The sequence below is a fragment of the Oncorhynchus tshawytscha genome, linkage group LG22, assembly GCF_018296145.1.
Source record: "Oncorhynchus tshawytscha isolate Ot180627B linkage group LG22, Otsh_v2.0, whole genome shotgun sequence".
Taxonomy (NCBI): Eukaryota; Metazoa; Chordata; class Actinopteri; order Salmoniformes; family Salmonidae; genus Oncorhynchus; species Oncorhynchus tshawytscha.
The window spans coordinates 27,869,530-27,885,630 of record NC_056450.1 but is presented as its reverse complement, the minus strand read 5'-3'; the positions used below and the strand labels follow the sequence as shown (position 1 = coordinate 27,885,630).

Genomic DNA, 16,101 nt, shown 5'->3' with positions numbered 1-16,101 from the left:
TGGTTTTTGTTAGACATAGATTTTAAAGGCCCACTGCAGTCAAAAACCTGATTTCCTGTGTTTTATATATTTATTTCCACACTATGAGGTTGGAATAATATTTTGAAAATTCTGATAAATCCCTTTTAGTGTAAGAGCTATTTGAAAAGACCACCTGGAATTTCAGCCTGTTTTGATGGGATGAAGTTTTGGCATGCCTGGTAAATTAGTGTTGCAACCCCTCCCAGAAAGTCCAAGCAAAATTCCTGACAATTTGAATTGGGAAAAAAATAACAATTTCTGTGGAATTGTTTAAAAGCAACGGTTGTCTGTGTTCTACAGACATAGACAGGTAGACCTAATCTGTGTGGAACAACTTTGACTCTGTAATCACAAATCCAACATCCTGTCAAACTTGATGAGCTGTAGGCACATTTTTGCGATTAGGTTCAATGATTATCCACCACCACTCATGATCAACCTTTTTGACTAAGCAGAAAGGTTCTATTTACTCTCTATTTTATATGCCATGCTACACAGTCAGTATTGATTCTGGGCATATGGAAGGAAATGGGTTATTTTTGTTGTAGAAATATTGCGATCATGAGTCACACACTTCAGAATGAGCTGACAGATAGTGGCCTCCCTTGCTGACACAGATTTGCGTCTTTAGCAGAGGGGATTGCAGAAGAAGTCTCTCTTTCTCAGACCAGCATGTCAGCAAAACCTCAGGAATGACCGAGCTTCCTCAATATGCAATTTACACTTTTTAATCTCCCCCTCCTTTTCTCCAGATTGAGCGGTTGGAGGTGAGTGGCTTGGCTCAGACCCCCCAGGCAGTGTTGTGTGGCGCTGATGGGTCGTTCCTCGGGGGTGAAGATGGCACCCCGGACCCCCAGCGTACCAAGCAGGCTATCGCCCAGCTGCAGCAGAAGATCCTCAAGCTCACAGAGCAGATCAAGATTGAGCAGACGGCCAGAGACGACAACGTGGCCGAGTACCTCAAACTGGCCAACAATGCTGACAAGCAGCAGAGTGCCCGCATCAAACAGGTGAGCATTGTTTTATGATCAAAGTTTTATTCATTTTAATATGAAACCACAAAACATTATGGAATGACAATACACAAGACAGTACTACTTTTACTGGATAACAGGTCTGCTAAATGATCGCATATATGATGACAATATACAGTACCAGTCAAATTCTTGGAGGCACCTACTCATTCCAGGGTTTTTCTTTATTTTAACTATTTTCTGCATTGTAGAATAATAGTGAAGACTTCAAAACTATGAAATAACACATATGGAATCATGTAGTAACCAAAATAGTGTTAAACAAATCAAAATATATTTTATATTTGAGATTCTTCAAAGTAGCCACCGTTTGCCTTGATGAGAGCTTTACACACTGTTAATCACCTGGAATGCTTTTCCAACAGTCTTGAAGGAGTTCCTCCATATGCTGAGCACTTGTTGGCTGCTTTTCCTTCACTCTGCAGTCCAACTCATCCCAAACCATCTCAATTGGTTTGAGGTCGGGTGATTGTGGAGGCCAGGTCATCTGATGCAGCACTCCATCACTCTCCTTCTTGGTCAAATAGCCTGGAGGTGTGTTGGGTCATTGTCCTGTTGAGATACTCTACCTCAGGCGAGCAAAACCTCGAGATTTCCTTAGATATTGTTCACCAGCTGTTGTTTACATATATGCATAGTCCACCACCCCTCGTCTTACCAGACGCCGCTGTTCTATCCTGCTGATACAGTGTATAACCAGCCAGCTGTCTGCTGATAATGTCATTGTTCAGCCATGATTCCATGAAGTATATTACAGATATTACAGTTTTTAATGTCCTGTTGGTAGTTTAATCTTCCTCGTAGGTCGTCGATTTTATTTTCCAATGATTGCATTTTAGCTGGAAGAACAGAAGGCAGGGGGGGGGGTTATTTGATTGCCTACGAATTCCCTGAAGGCAGCCCGACCTATGTCCTCTTTTTCTTCATTGTCTCTTCACGCAAATGACAGGGATTTTGGCCTGTTCCCGGGAATGCAGTATGTTTTTCATTTTGGGCTCGTCAGACTCGTTAAAGGGGGAAAAAAAGCTTCTATCTTCTGTATACCACCCTACCTTGTCACCCTACCCTACCTTGTCACAACACAACTGATTGGCTCAAACGCATTAAGAAGGAAAGAGATTACACAAATTAACTTTTAACAAGCCACACCTGTTTAATTGAAATGCATTCTAGGTGACTACCTCATGAGCTGGTTGAGAGAATACCAAGAGTGTGCAAAGCTGTCATCAAGGCAAAGGGTGGCTACTGTGAAGAATCTCAAATATAAAATATATTTTGATTTGTTTAACACTTTTTGGGTTACCTCATGATTCTATATGTGTTATTTCATAGTTTTGATGTCTTCACTATTATTCTATAATGTAGAAAGTAGTAAAAATATAGAAAAAGCCCTAAATGAGTAGGTGTGTCCGAACTTTTGACTGGTACTGTAAATCACCAAGATGTTGGGCTCAGGCACAGATCATCATTGTGTGTGTGTCAGCCAGTCTCCTCGTTTGTTATATTTCACTGAGCAAGAAGGGCTGATTTATCTAGTTACAATTTCTGTAACAAGCCGAGATATATGTGTACTATAAACACGCACGTGCTATAATATTTATAGTATGTATATATATATATACAGTTGAAGTCGGAAGTTTAAATACACTTAGGTTGGAGTCATTAAAACTCGTTTTTCAACCACTCCACAAATGTCTTGTTAACAAACGATCATTTTGGCAAGTTGGTTAGGACATCTACTTTGTGCATGACACATGTCATTTTTCCAACAATTGTTTACAGACAGATTATTTCACTTGTAATTCACTGTATCACAATTCCAGTGGGTCAGAAGTTTACATACACTAGGTTGACCCTGGCTTTAAACAGCTTGGAAAATTCCAGAAAATTATGTCATGGCTTTAGAAGCTTCTGATAGGCTAATTGACATAATTTGAGTCAATTTTAGGTGTACCTGTGGATGTATTTCAAGGACTGCCTTCAATCCCAGTGCCTCTTTGCTTGACATCATGGGAAAATCAAAATGAATCAGCCAAGACTTCAGAAAAAAAATTGTAGACCTCTACAAGTCTTGTTCATCCTTGGGAGCAATTTCCAAACACCTGAAGGTACCACGTTCCTCTGTACAAACAATAGTACGCATGTATAAACACCATGGGACCACGCAGCTGTCATACCGCTCAGGAAGGAGACGCGTTCTGTCTCCTGGAGATTAACCTACTTTGGTGCGAAAAGTGCAAATTAATCCCAGAACAGCAAAGGACCTTGTGAAGATGCTGGAGGAAACTGGTACAAAAGTATCTATATCCACAGTAAAACAAGAAAATGATGTGGATATATTGAAGCAACATCTCAAGACATCAGTCAGGAAGTTAAAGCTTGGTCGCACATTTTTTTTTTAAATTGTACCTTTATTTAACCAGGCAAGTCAGTTAAGAACAAATTCTTATTTTCAATGATGGCCTGGGAACAGTGGGTTAACTGCCTGTTCAGGGGCAGAACGACAGATTTGTACCTTGTCAGCTCGGGGGTTTGAACTTGCAACCTTCCGGTTACTAGTCCAACGCTCTAACCACTAGGCTACCCTGCCGCAAATGGGTCTTCCAAATGGACAATGACCCCAAGCATACTTCCAAAGTTGTTGCAAAATGGTTTAAGGACAACAAAGTGAAGGTATTGGAGTGGCCATCACAAAGCCCTGACCTCAATCCCATAGAAAATTTGTGGGCAGAACTGAAAAAGCGTGTGCGAGAAAGGAGGCCTACAAACCTGACTCCAGCTCTGTTGGGAGGAATGGGCCAAAATTCACCCAACTTATTGTGGAAAGCTTGTGGGAGGCTACTCGAAACGTTTGACCCAAGTTAAATATTTTATAGGCAACGCTACCAAATACTAATTGAGTGTATGTAAACTTCTGACCCACTGGGACTGTGATGAAAGAAAGAAAAGCTGAAATAAATCATTCTCTCTACTATTATTCTGACATTTCACATTCTTAAAATGAAGTGGTGATCCTAACTGACCTAGGACAGGGAATTTTTACTAGGATTAAATGTCAGGAAATGTGAAAAACTGAGTTTAAATGTATTTGGCTAAGGTGTATGTAAACTTCCGACTTCAACTGTGTGTGTGTATATATATTTATATAAGTGTCCTATAACAGACACATAAGTGTCCTATATAACTGCAGGTGTTTGAGAAGAAGAACCAGAAGTCCGCCCAGACCATCCAGCAGCTGCAGAGGAAGCTGGAGCACTACCACCGCAAGCTGAGGGAGGTGGAGCACAACGGCATCCCTCGCCAGCCCAAGGACGTCCTCAGGGACATGCAGCAGGGCCTGAAGGACGTGGGGGCAAAGGTCACAGGCTTCAGCGAGGGCGTGGTGGACAGTGTCAAGGGAGGCCTCTCCAGCTTCTCCCAGGCCACGCACTCCGCCGCCGCCGGGGTCGTCTCAAAGCCCCGGGAGATTGCCTCACTGTTCCGCAACAAGTTTGGCAGCGCCGACAATATCCCCGGGCTGAAGGACTCCTTGGAGGATCCGTCAGGGGGCGAGGAGGGGGTGACTGGGGCCGGGGGGAGTTCTCTGGGCAGCGCAGGGCACCACCATCTGCAGTCCAGCCCCAAGTACGGCAGCGAGGATGACTGCTCCAGCGCTACATCGGGGTCGGCAGGGGCCAACAGCACCACAGGGGCTCCCGGAGGCCCCCCCAGCTCCAAGGGGAACACCCTGGAGAGGAGCCAGAGCTCTAGCCTGGACATGCTGCTACAGGAGGTGCAGGAGGGCCAGGGGAGACTAGAGGAGAATCTGGAGGGGCTGAAGAGTCACTATCAGAGAGACTACACTGTCATCATGCAGGCCCTGCAGGAGGAACGATTCAGGTAGGGAGGGAGAGGGAGCTAGAGGACATGCTGTCATCATGCAGGCCCTGCAGGACAAACAATTTAGGTACTGACTTACTTAACCAATGATTTATATATATTCTAGATTTATGACAGGGGGTGCTGTTTTGATGCCACTGTGCCTCCATCTTGGCACTTCCCCGCCATTGCAAACAATATTTTGGAAGCTATAGAAATCCATTTATTTCCCTTTGATTTTGCCACATTTATTCTATGACAGACACCTTAATGTATACTTACAAATTATTGTTAGCTAAACATAAAAAAAAAAACATTTTCCTTAGAGTATCATTTTTAGCGATTACTAATGTTACTGTCCCCACTACAATTAAATATAATTTTGTCCTTGAAACATTCAATTGAAATACTGTAGAATTCCATTCGTTCCTATGAAGGACTGCTCCTACTGGGGAGTACCAAAATGGCCAACCGGTCGCTTCAAAGCCTCTCATTGGCCAATACATAGCATCAGCAATCCAGGTTTTACATACATCATTGTACTTAACACACTATATATGTAGAGAGAGAATAGAAGTAGAGTGCTAGAGGGAGTGAGAGAGAGCCCTGTAGGAAAAACCCCACACAGAGATGTATAAGGTTAAGATTTGGAAGGTTATTGCAAAGTGATATTGATGTGCAGGAGTGTTTTCACTGAAACCAAACCCACTCTAATCAACATAAGACAGGTCGAAGCTTCATTGCCCTTAAAACTGAATTGTAAACTAGTGACAGTATCCATCATTTAGGCAGAGAGATCAGCCCTAGACTACTAAAGTGAAGAGGTGTATGTACCTTTTAGTAAAGACACAACAGGTACAGAGAACCCATTCAAGTCTATTTACCTGGCACTTTTTACAAACCTGCATGGTGTCAAAGGGGGATGGGGGGTTGGTTATCAAAACGCTGACTTGAGACTTGAAGCGGAAACCCTGAAACTCCCTTAAAGCCGGCCGAGTGTAGGTGGCCAGGGAAAAGTCCCTGCTGTGGAGGAACAAGGAAGAAGCACTTTACTGCAAACCAGTCCCTAGCACAAGGATCTTGTCCTGTCCTATCACAGATCTATCTGAGGGCATGTGTTGCTATCTCAGGGCATGTTAGTCAAGGGAGGGGGAGAGGATTTTCATGACGAGGAGACAAAAACATTTTTCTCTCTAGAATATCCATCAGGGGCACAAGTATGTGTTTTTTTTGTCTTTCAGGCTAAAAATAAGGTCCAGCAGAAGGAGCTTTGACCATGTCTTCTGCTGATGACCATGTTCTGAGCATTGACCACACAGTTATGGTTAAACCACTGTGTTTGAACCATTGTTTAGAATATGGAGCCTCCTACCTGTATAACTCCTAGAGGAAACTTTGCCCGTAGGCTTGGCATTTAGTTTTTGGTGCAGTCAGCAGTATTAGGATGGTACAGGACGTTCTGCAGTAGCTTCCCCCTCCTCCACTTCCCCATCTTCCCCTCTCTGATTCACCTATATTCTGATATTTTTATTGTCTGATTAACCACCAGAGCGTGTGTTTGTGTGTGTGCAGTACCAGAGGGCATAGTTGTACATCTTATTAAAATGTGACTCTTAAACTGGTTAAGTAAGACATAATGAGATCAGACTGGTGGTGTGATTCACTTAATCACAAACACGCATGCATGCATTCACAGACAATCACATCCTCCCTCTCCCTCCTGATTGGTCAGTGTCAAACTGCTGATTATCTGCCATTGGTCACTCATCAGCAGGTGAGTAAGCATGTGCTGATCAGCTCACAGATAATCATCCATCCAGTCAGGTGTCATTCCACCTGAAAGCTCTTTAACCTCTTGTCCAGGAAAAACTGGAACCTGTGTTTGTCTATGGGGCACACGTGTGTGTGTGTGTGTGTGTGTGTCCGTCCATCCATCCATCCATCCATCCATCTCTGTGTCTCTGTCTGTGTATATGTCTGTGTGAGCTGTTAGATTAACGTGTGTGTTCCTCTGTAGGTGTGAGCGTCTGGAGGAGCAGCTGAATGATCTGACAGAGCTCCACCAGAATGAGATCCTCAACCTGAAGCAGGAGCTGGCCAGCATGGAGGAGAAGATAGCTTACCAGTCCTACGAGAGAGCCAGAGACATACAGGTCAGTCACAGTCATGCATGCGCACACACACACACACACACACACACACACACACACACACACACACACACACTGTACACAAACTAGATAGCCAGACAACTGTATGATATGACTGTGATTCATTTCATAATCACAACTTTATCTGAAGACAAACAGAAAGCCTTGAACAGTTATGAGGAACAAACCCAATCAGACATAAGCCAGTGTTGTTTAATCTTTGTGTACAACTTCCAGGTTAATTTACAGTTCACTATTTTACTAGGGCTTTCAAAAAATGTAATTGAGTTAAATCACAGGATTTGCTGTGATGTAATCACGATAATTAGCCAATTCTGAATTTGCTCAAATTAGGCTGTAATTCAAGATTTTTCATACAAAAAACATTACAAGAATATTGACATCTTGATTTTGTCTAAAGTAACGGTTAGCAAAATTAGGGAATTTGAGAAAGCACACTTTTTTAACCTTAGTGTCAGCTTGTTTTTACATTGCAATGAAAATGTCTGTACTAAAATATTAATACATTTGAGTTCACTGATTAACTATGACAGCCCGGGCATCCCGGGTGGTGCAGTGGTCTAAGAGCTGTGCCACCAGAGATTCTGGGTTCGAGTCCAGGCTCTTTCGCAGCAGGCCGCGACCGGGAAGCCCATGGGGCGGCGCACAATTGGCCCAGTGTCGTCTGGGTTAGGGAGGGTTTGGCCAGCAGGGATGTCCTTGTCCCAACGCGCTCTAGTGACTCCTGTAGCGGACCGGGCGCATGCATGATGACACGGTCGCCAGGTGTACGGTATTTCCTCCGACACATTGGTGCGACTGGCTTCTGGGTTGGATGGGCATTGTGTCAAGAAGCAGTGTGGCTTGGTTGGGTTGTGTTTAGGAGGACGCATGGCTTTCAACCTTTGCCTCTCCCGAGTCCGTACGGGAGTTGCAGCGATGAGACAGGACTGTAACTACTACCAATTGGATACCACGAAATTGGGGAGAAAAAAGGGGTACAAAAAATTAGATAAAAACTCTGACGGCCCTAATATTGACCTGGTATTTAAAACACATGATGGGGTCAGAGATAATAGTACTATAATTACTTAATAATTATATTTTGTTTCATTGGAATCCATTAGAACAAGCCCCATAATGTAACAGATGTTGTGTTGAAAGAACTCAAGTTAGTGCCAAAAAAAAGTGTGTGTGTGTGTGTGTGTGTGTGTGTGTGTGTGTGTGTGTGTGTCAGACACTCAAAATCAAATCAGATCAAATGTTATTTGTCACTTGCGTTGAATACAACAGGTGTAGGCCTTACAGTAAAATGCTTACTTACAAGCCCTTAACCAACAATGCAGTTTTAAGAAAATACCAAAATACCAACAACAAAAAAAGTAAGAGATAAGATTAACAAATAATTAAAGAGCAGCAGTAAATGACAATAGCGGGGCTATATACAGGGGGTACCGGTGTCGAGGTAATTGAAGTAATATGTACAATAGTCTGGGTAGCCATTTGATTAGCTGTTCATGAGTCTTATGGCTTGAGGGTAGAAGTTGTTTTGAAGCCTCTTGGACCTAGACTTGGCACTCCGGTACCGCTTGGCGTGCGGTAGCAGAGAGAACAGTCTATGACTAGGGTGGCTGGAGTCTTTGACAATTTTTAGGGCCTTCCTCTGACACCACCTGGTATAGAAGTCCTGGATGTCAGAAAGCTTGACCCCGGTGATATACTGGGCCGTACGCACTACCCTCTGTAGTGCCTTGCGGTTGGAGGCCGAGCAGTTGCCATACCAGGCAGTGATGCAACCAGTAAGGATGCTCTTAATGGTGCAGCTGTAGAACCTTTTTGAGGATCTGAGGACCCATGCCAAATATTTTCAGTCTCCTGAGGGGTAATAGGTTTTGTCGTGCCCTCTTCATGACTGTCTGTGGACGCCAAGGAACTTGAAGCTCTCAACCTGCTCCGTTGATGAGAATGGGGGTGTGCTCGGTCCACTTTTTTCTGTAGTCTTTACTGTGTGTAGCCATACTGTGTACTACTATGTCTAACCCTTTTCTATCCTCCTGTCCTGCAGGAAGCTCTGGAGGCGTGTCAGACGCGTATCTCTAAGATGGAGCTGCAGCAGCAGCAGCAGCAGGTGGTCCAGCTAGAGGGCCTGGAGAACGCCACGGCCCGGACACTGCTGGGGAAACTCATCAATGTCCTCCTGGCCCTCATGGCTGTGCTCCTGGTGTTTGTCTCCACTGTGGCCAACTGTGTGGTCCCTCTAATGAAAACCCGCTCCCGGTCCTTCTCCACCCTCCTCCTCATCCTCCTCTTCGCCTTCCTCTGGAGGAACTGGGATGCGCTGTCGGGCTACACGCACCGTGCCCTGCAGCTGCCCAGATGACCGAATGGAGACGTGTGTTTCTATGACTATGCGCGAGGGTGGATACTCTGTCTCCACACACACACACACACAGAAAGCAGGAAGAGCCTAACTGCCAATAGGATGTGGTGGTTGTGTTGACGGACGCTGTAGAATTAGTCTATCGGTTGAGCTCTGTGAGGCAGGATTTGGACTGAGGAGAAAGTGAGGGAAGGATGGAAGATGAGAATACCACTCAGTCATGACTTTTGTTTAGGAAGGATGAGACTTTGTTTACATTCAGAAATAGTGTTTATTTCTTTCACAGGATGCATCGTCATACTGTTTTTCTTTTCTTCTAGGGGTTAATCAAGTATATTATTGTTGTTTATTATTTTTTCTAATAATATATTATTTTTTACATTTTATTCAGTACCATGTAGCGTTAAGCTCCTCCCACTCTGCACAAAGAGGAGCTTGTCAAGAAACTGATTGGACGTTCACCTCAGAGGCTCAGGCCCTCTGCAGATAAATGGTACTCTGATTTGGTTGCCTTTCATAAAGAAAGTGCTCTACCGGTCTGTTATTGGTAGAAAATGAAAAGATGAATGAATCCCCGCCTCGCACTTTTTCCATCGCGATGGATTCTGAGATGAAAAGGAACCTTTCTACAGAGTACTCTTTGTTTTCTGGACACAAAAGACTGATGGACATTACTTTGAGTGTCACGCTGAGACTTCTCGTGCTTCCGTACTGTTTCTACTAGCAATGATTTACGTCCTATTAAAGGTGTCTTTTTTTTTTTTTTAAAGGAGAGTAAATTAATTAGGAGAGGTCATTTTAATTAGGAGAGGTGATGTTATGAATTCTAATGACTTTTAGAGAGTAGCGCCAGCTTAGACAAGAGGGAGGGTTTGACAGTTAGGGCCACTCACCACAGAGGCACCAGAAACCATAGGTACAGATAAGGCCACTTTGCAGGAAATGTGGAGTTGCCATGATATTGCTTTCACTGGTGCTCACCCATTGTGTCAGCTGAATTCCATGTTGAAAAGGCGTAGACTGTCTGCCAGACATAGACAACTGTCTCCACTGCCATGCTACTGTTGTTCAATGCACTGCCTGTATGAATAATGTGACTCACTCCATTACAATGGCTATGTTTAGACAGCCCAAATCTGATCTTTTTTTAACTGTTTTTTTTTTTACCAATCAGATCAGCTCTGAGAAAAATCTCATGTGAAATGATCTAATATGATTGGTCAAAAGACCAGTTAGTGGGTAAAAGATCAGAATTGGGCTGCCTGTGTAAACGCAGCCTTACTGTCCTATCTCTCCATCTCTCTCCTCATTGCCCTGTTTTTTCAGCATACTGCCTTATGTGCCAAAACTGTCCTATTTCACATTTCCAGATCTGTATGTGCTTTATTAGCCAACTCCTCTAACTCTCACAGTCATGACATGACAGAAGAGTTGGCTAAACTAAGCACAAACTGATATGGGACCAGGCTAACAGAATATACCTTTACAAGGTTGTCTGGGTAATTGCTCTGAGACACTCACTGCTAATAACCTGATGTGTGTTTCCTAATCCTGGTCCTTGATTACTGCTGAATACGATGGCTCTCTATCCGTCTTATCCTACCATTCATCTGTTCATGGAGCTTCAGTCGACCTAGATGATATGAATGAGTCCATCTGAAGTCCATTCTGACACTTGTTTGATGAAGATAATAACTTATAGTGGGAGCTGCAGACCAGCGTTCCATAGTGTTTGGACCAGCATGTTTAGGATCTTTGAAACAGTTTTCCACCAGAAACCGCACTGAATTTGTCAGTCTAATCACTAAATAGAAATTAATAGAAGTCAATGGATATTGTTATTACACACCAATCAGTTTAAAGATACTGATCATTGTTGTGATCTTGAAGGTTCCCCAGGTGAGTGGCTCCTGAGTTGACCTCTGACCTTGGTGTGACTTTGCCATGACCTCCGATGCAGCGTGGTAGGATAGGGTTGTGTACTAAACCACTCCAGTGCCTTCTGATGTGGGATAATAAAAGTGCATTCCTGACTAACTCCTGGCCCCCTGACTTGTGTGTGTGTGTTGGGGATCTGAAGGGTTTGGGGTGTGTCTAGCTCTCTCGTAGGATTGGTAGGCGATTATCTCCTCCATGCTGGCCAGCTCCTGCTTCAGGTTAAGGAGGAAATGGACCAATAAGAGCAATTATTTAAAGCAAAGTAATGTTGTAAAACAGATTCTTAAACTGCCTGGACCACACTATGTCTGGATGCAATGTTTAATTGAGGAACAAAGTAGACTGAAGCACTGGTGGTGGTTTACAGTGTTTAATGTGAGTTGATTATAGTGTGAATAAATAAGCCCTGTTGAAGTTTGTATTAATCCACTAGATGGCGATACTCTCATGTTTTATAGCACCTTAGTTTCCTGACATGACCCACACAGATGAAGCCAACTGACATTTACTCCTGAGGTGCTGACCTGTTGCACCCTCGACAACTACTGTGATTATTATTATTCGACCATGCTGGTCATTTATGAACATTTGAACATATTGGCCATGTTCTGTTATAATCTCCACCCGGCACAGCCAGAAGAGGACTGGCCACCCCTCAGCCTGGTTCCTCTCTAGGTTTCTTCCTAGGTTTTGGCCTTTCTAGGGAGTTTTTCCTAGCTACTGTGCTTCTACACCTGCATTGCTTGTTGTTTGGGGTTTTAGGCTGGGTTTCTGTACAGCACTTTGAGACATCAGCTGATGTACAAAGGCCTATATAAATACATTTGATTTGATCTGTATGCTCAAAGTTATCAAATAGATGCTTGAAACACCATATTTACTGTGTGTGTATTTTTCCCATTCATATTCCCTAGCTGTTCATGCACCACAATGTCAGTCCATATGGGGTGGATGGGCTGTGGAGTGTTGACCAGGCCTTGTGGAGGTGTTGTTTCTTATCTGTCAGGAAACAGGTTGTTGGGCAGAGCCCGGGCCTCAGAGCTCCACCACAGAGTAGAAGCTGTTTTCACTGACAACAGAGAAAATAGCAGTCTCTCACTCCAGAAGGCCCTCACCTCACTGTGAGAGAAGGCTCAGGAAGTCTCTCGCTCTCTCTCTTACACGCACCAATACTGTTTAAATGCATTTTCTTTATGCACCGTATCTATGTTGCATATATTACAAGACCCATGTATGACAAATAAGCCTACCTCAACACACACACACGCGCGCGCTTCGGTGAGGTGTCACGAATAATCGAGTGTAACCAGAACGCAGCACTCTTCGTTGATATCTGATCCTTGACAGCAGTGACCCGTGATACCCCCTCTCTCCCCAGTCTATTTTCCCGGTCCCTTCCCACTCTCACTCTTAGTGGGGTATTAGGGAGTGTGTTGGAGGGTGTGTGTGTAGGCTTAGGCTGTACGTATGCGTGGTGGAGACTGTTGGTCCTGCTTTGCGATCAGTCAGCTGGTTCCTTATCAGACCGCTTTCCTGCCCCTCCGCGCTGGCGGATTAGATGAGCGTGAGTGCGGTCCAACGTAAACACGCATTGACCCGGGCGGTGTTTATCAGCGCAAATAACGTCGCCAAGTGGTGATGGGGGGCGTGCACTGACCTGAGAGGAACAGAGCTGTCCCGAGAGATATAATAGTTCCAGCATGCTTTGATACTGTCCAAACTGGCATGACGCATGGGTTACAATGCGTCGAATAGAACAGAGTGATGGCCATCACATTTGGTAATTGTATTTACTTTCTGTGGGCCTATTTTAACGGTTTTTGAGAGAATAAATCCATGGGTAGCCTAATCCAAAATTACGGGCTCTCAATTTGCGCTGTCACTTTTTGTTTAAAGTCCCTTTGAGCTTTTCAATGTTCTCTCATTGCGTAGTTGTTCACAAGAAGCACTTCATTTGTTTTGGGAAAAAATTGAAGTTTAAAGGGGCAATCAGTAGTTGAACAATAAAAGACAAATCAACTTCCCCTGTTTCGCAAAAACCAGATGGATGGGGCTGGAGAAATGTAACCATTCTCAAATTCATAGACAGGGCTATGGATGCAAGCACCGAATATCCATGATATCAAAATTATACAGAGTTTCTTTATTTACTTTGTTTACAAACATTCGAGTTAAAAAAGCGTAGGCTATATTTTGGATTGTGAGTGGGTACGACAGTAGAACTAAGCTCATGAGCGTGGTTACATACCTCGTCTAAGCTGAACCCTCTGTATATAGCCTCGGTATTGTTGTTTTGTGTAACTTCTTTTTAAAACTTTAGTTTATTTAGTAAATATTTTCTTAACCAACAATGCAGTTCAATAAATATAGTTAAGGGCTTGAAAGTAAGCATTTCACGGTAAGGCCAACTTACACCTGTTGTATTCGGCGCATGTGGCAAGTACCATTTTATTTTGTATTTCATTTAAAGGTTGTATTCGTCAAGAATCATTAGGTACATATGAAGTCCAAAAAATGGATCTAGCAACAGCAGATTTTCTCTTTAAACTTAATCACACATTTTTGAGAGGTGCACATGTGTTGCTTTAGAATATTTATGAGTCGCAGACCCAAAAGCTCTGCTAAATAGATGTGAATGTCAAAAACCGGAAAGGTGCGCTGTGGTGCCCATCTGGTAGCACTTTCACGTAGCTTACCCCCACCGTATGTGCGCAGATCAGACGGAGCCCTCTGCGTATCTGCAGGCAAAACTAATCTGAAAACCAAGGGACCAACTGGCCGCAGGAGATGAGAGCAAGACCCGCCATTAACCCTAAGAGGAGCGGAACCATAGGCTATACTTTCTTCTCAAATTATTATTCCCCCTCAAATTCCTCTCAAATTATTATTTTGTAAAAATTATTTTATTATAGTTTTATATACATATACATAGAGAGAGAGAGATCATTAACAGTAATTACACCATTATTGTTCTGCCTTGGTGTGTGGATGAACATTACGCAAATAGCCTACAATTAGCATGCACCAATCGCAACAATGAACTTTGACTGAACACATTTTAAAGTATGAAATTCCAAGGCGTGGGCCTACTATAATACTATAATAAGAATTAATGGGGAGTTTGGGATTGCAGCCGCTGGGAGCGGGGCTGTAGGTGGAGTGGGCAGAGAGAGGGGCAGCAGACAGCTCTGCGCGCTCAACTCTCTTCCGCGGTGAGCTGCACTGGGAAAATGAAGCACGAATCTTATTGCGTCACTCTGTGTTTGGATTTTGAGCAGGAAACAGCATTTCCTCGTAGATTGTCGCAGTAGGAACAAACACATTATTTTGTCCTTACTCAATGCACCCCTCCGCACAGAACACGCGGAAACCGGCCAGAAGGAAAAATGCCTCCTTCGGAAAAGATAGCAGTTCTGATTCTCGGCGTTCTGGTGCTAGAATCGCCCTGGAATGCCCATCACAGCCTTGCCAGCGCGCTTCAGATCCAACAGGCGTTCGCCTCTCAAAACCAGACAAATAACTTTGTGGTGGATGAGGTTAGCAGAAAAGTCTACCTGGCTACGGTAAACATGGTGTACCAGCTTAACGGGACCCTGAGCGTAGAAGTGGAGAAGAGAACGGGGCCGGTGGAGGACAACCTGTTGTGCCATGCGCCGCAGCTGCCCCAGGCGCCCTGCGAGCACCCCAAATCCCTCACCGACAACTTCAACAAGCTGCTCGAGCTGGACAGGGAGCAGGGGGTGCTGGTGGTATGCGGCTCGGTGTACCAGGGCTTTTGTGAGCTCAGGAAGATGGAAAACATATCGGAGATAGCCGTGGAGTTCCCCCCTCATGGCGAGAAGACCGTGTTCCCCAGCATGCTGAACATCGCCGCCAACCACCCTAACGCCTCCACGGTGGGGCTCATCTTCAGGAGCCACGGGGGTAACACCCGGCTCCTCGTCGGGGCCACTTACACTGGGGCTGGGACCCAGTTTTTCCCCAAGAACCACAGCAAGGAGGACCTGCGCTTCGAGAACACACCCGAAATCGCAATTCGGTCCCTGAACATCAATGATTTATCCAGGCTGTTCACCTATGACATCAACCCGTCCGAGGACAACGTCTTCAAGATAAAACAGGAGGTGAAGCAGAAGAATAAACTAAACTTCGTGCATGCCTTCATTCAGAAGACCTACGCTTATATTGCTATCAACAATGACGCGAATATGGGCCACAAGCAGAACCAGCCGAACAGCATCCTTGCAAGGATATGCCTGGACACTGAGAACACACGAAAATCCACCTCGGAAAGCCGAAAGCTCACTGAGTCCTTCATCCAGATGCCGCTTCAGTGTGGATATAACGGAAACATCTACAACCGACTGGTCTCCGTTCACCCTGCGGAAATCCACTCCGGGAGCGGAGAGGGGCTGGATTCGCACCTTTTCGGAGTGTTCACCAAATCAGACAGAAAGTCTGCCCTGTGCGCTTTTCGGTTCTCAGATATCGAGGAGGAGATCCGTCAGGGCCGGAGGAACTGCTCAAACTCCCCCAGCAGCGATGTGCAGGTGCTGGACAGCGTCATCCAGGGTTCGGGCGCAGCATGCGTACACAAAGGGAACCTTGTGGTAAGTGAAGCATTTTACACTTCAGTGAGATCTGTATGCTTATTCATGTTTGAGAGACTTGGTTGGAACTAATACTGTTTTGTATTATTTGATTTAGCCTAGATAAAGTT

General features: G+C 44.4%; 2 protein-coding genes across 8 annotated transcripts in view; both read left to right on the top strand.

Annotated features, from left to right (window-relative positions):
* Window positions 1-11,480, top strand: part of LOC112222241 (transmembrane and coiled-coil domains protein 1) — a 124,437-nt gene extending 112,957 nt beyond the window's left edge. For all 7 annotated transcript variants that reach the window (XM_024384962.2, XM_024384961.2, XM_024384963.2 and 4 more), the window contains 4 exons: window positions 774-1,031; window positions 4,246-4,934; window positions 6,931-7,066; window positions 9,129-11,480. In XM_024384962.2, the coding sequence (XP_024240730.1) occupies window positions 774-1,031; window positions 4,246-4,934; window positions 6,931-7,066; window positions 9,129-9,443 (1,398 nt within the window). In that variant the 3' untranslated portion in view covers window positions 9,444-11,480. The remainder of the gene's footprint in view (window positions 1-773; window positions 1,032-4,245; window positions 4,935-6,930; window positions 7,067-9,128) is intronic.
* A 3,069-nt stretch (window positions 11,481-14,549) lies between these two features.
* Window positions 14,550-16,101, top strand: part of LOC112222240 (plexin-D1-like) — a 118,275-nt gene continuing 116,723 nt past the window's right edge. The window contains exon 1 of the mRNA XM_042304015.1: window positions 14,550-15,991. Within this exon, the coding sequence (XP_042159949.1) occupies window positions 14,768-15,991 (1,224 nt within the window). The 5' untranslated portion in view covers window positions 14,550-14,767. The remainder of the gene's footprint in view (window positions 15,992-16,101) is intronic.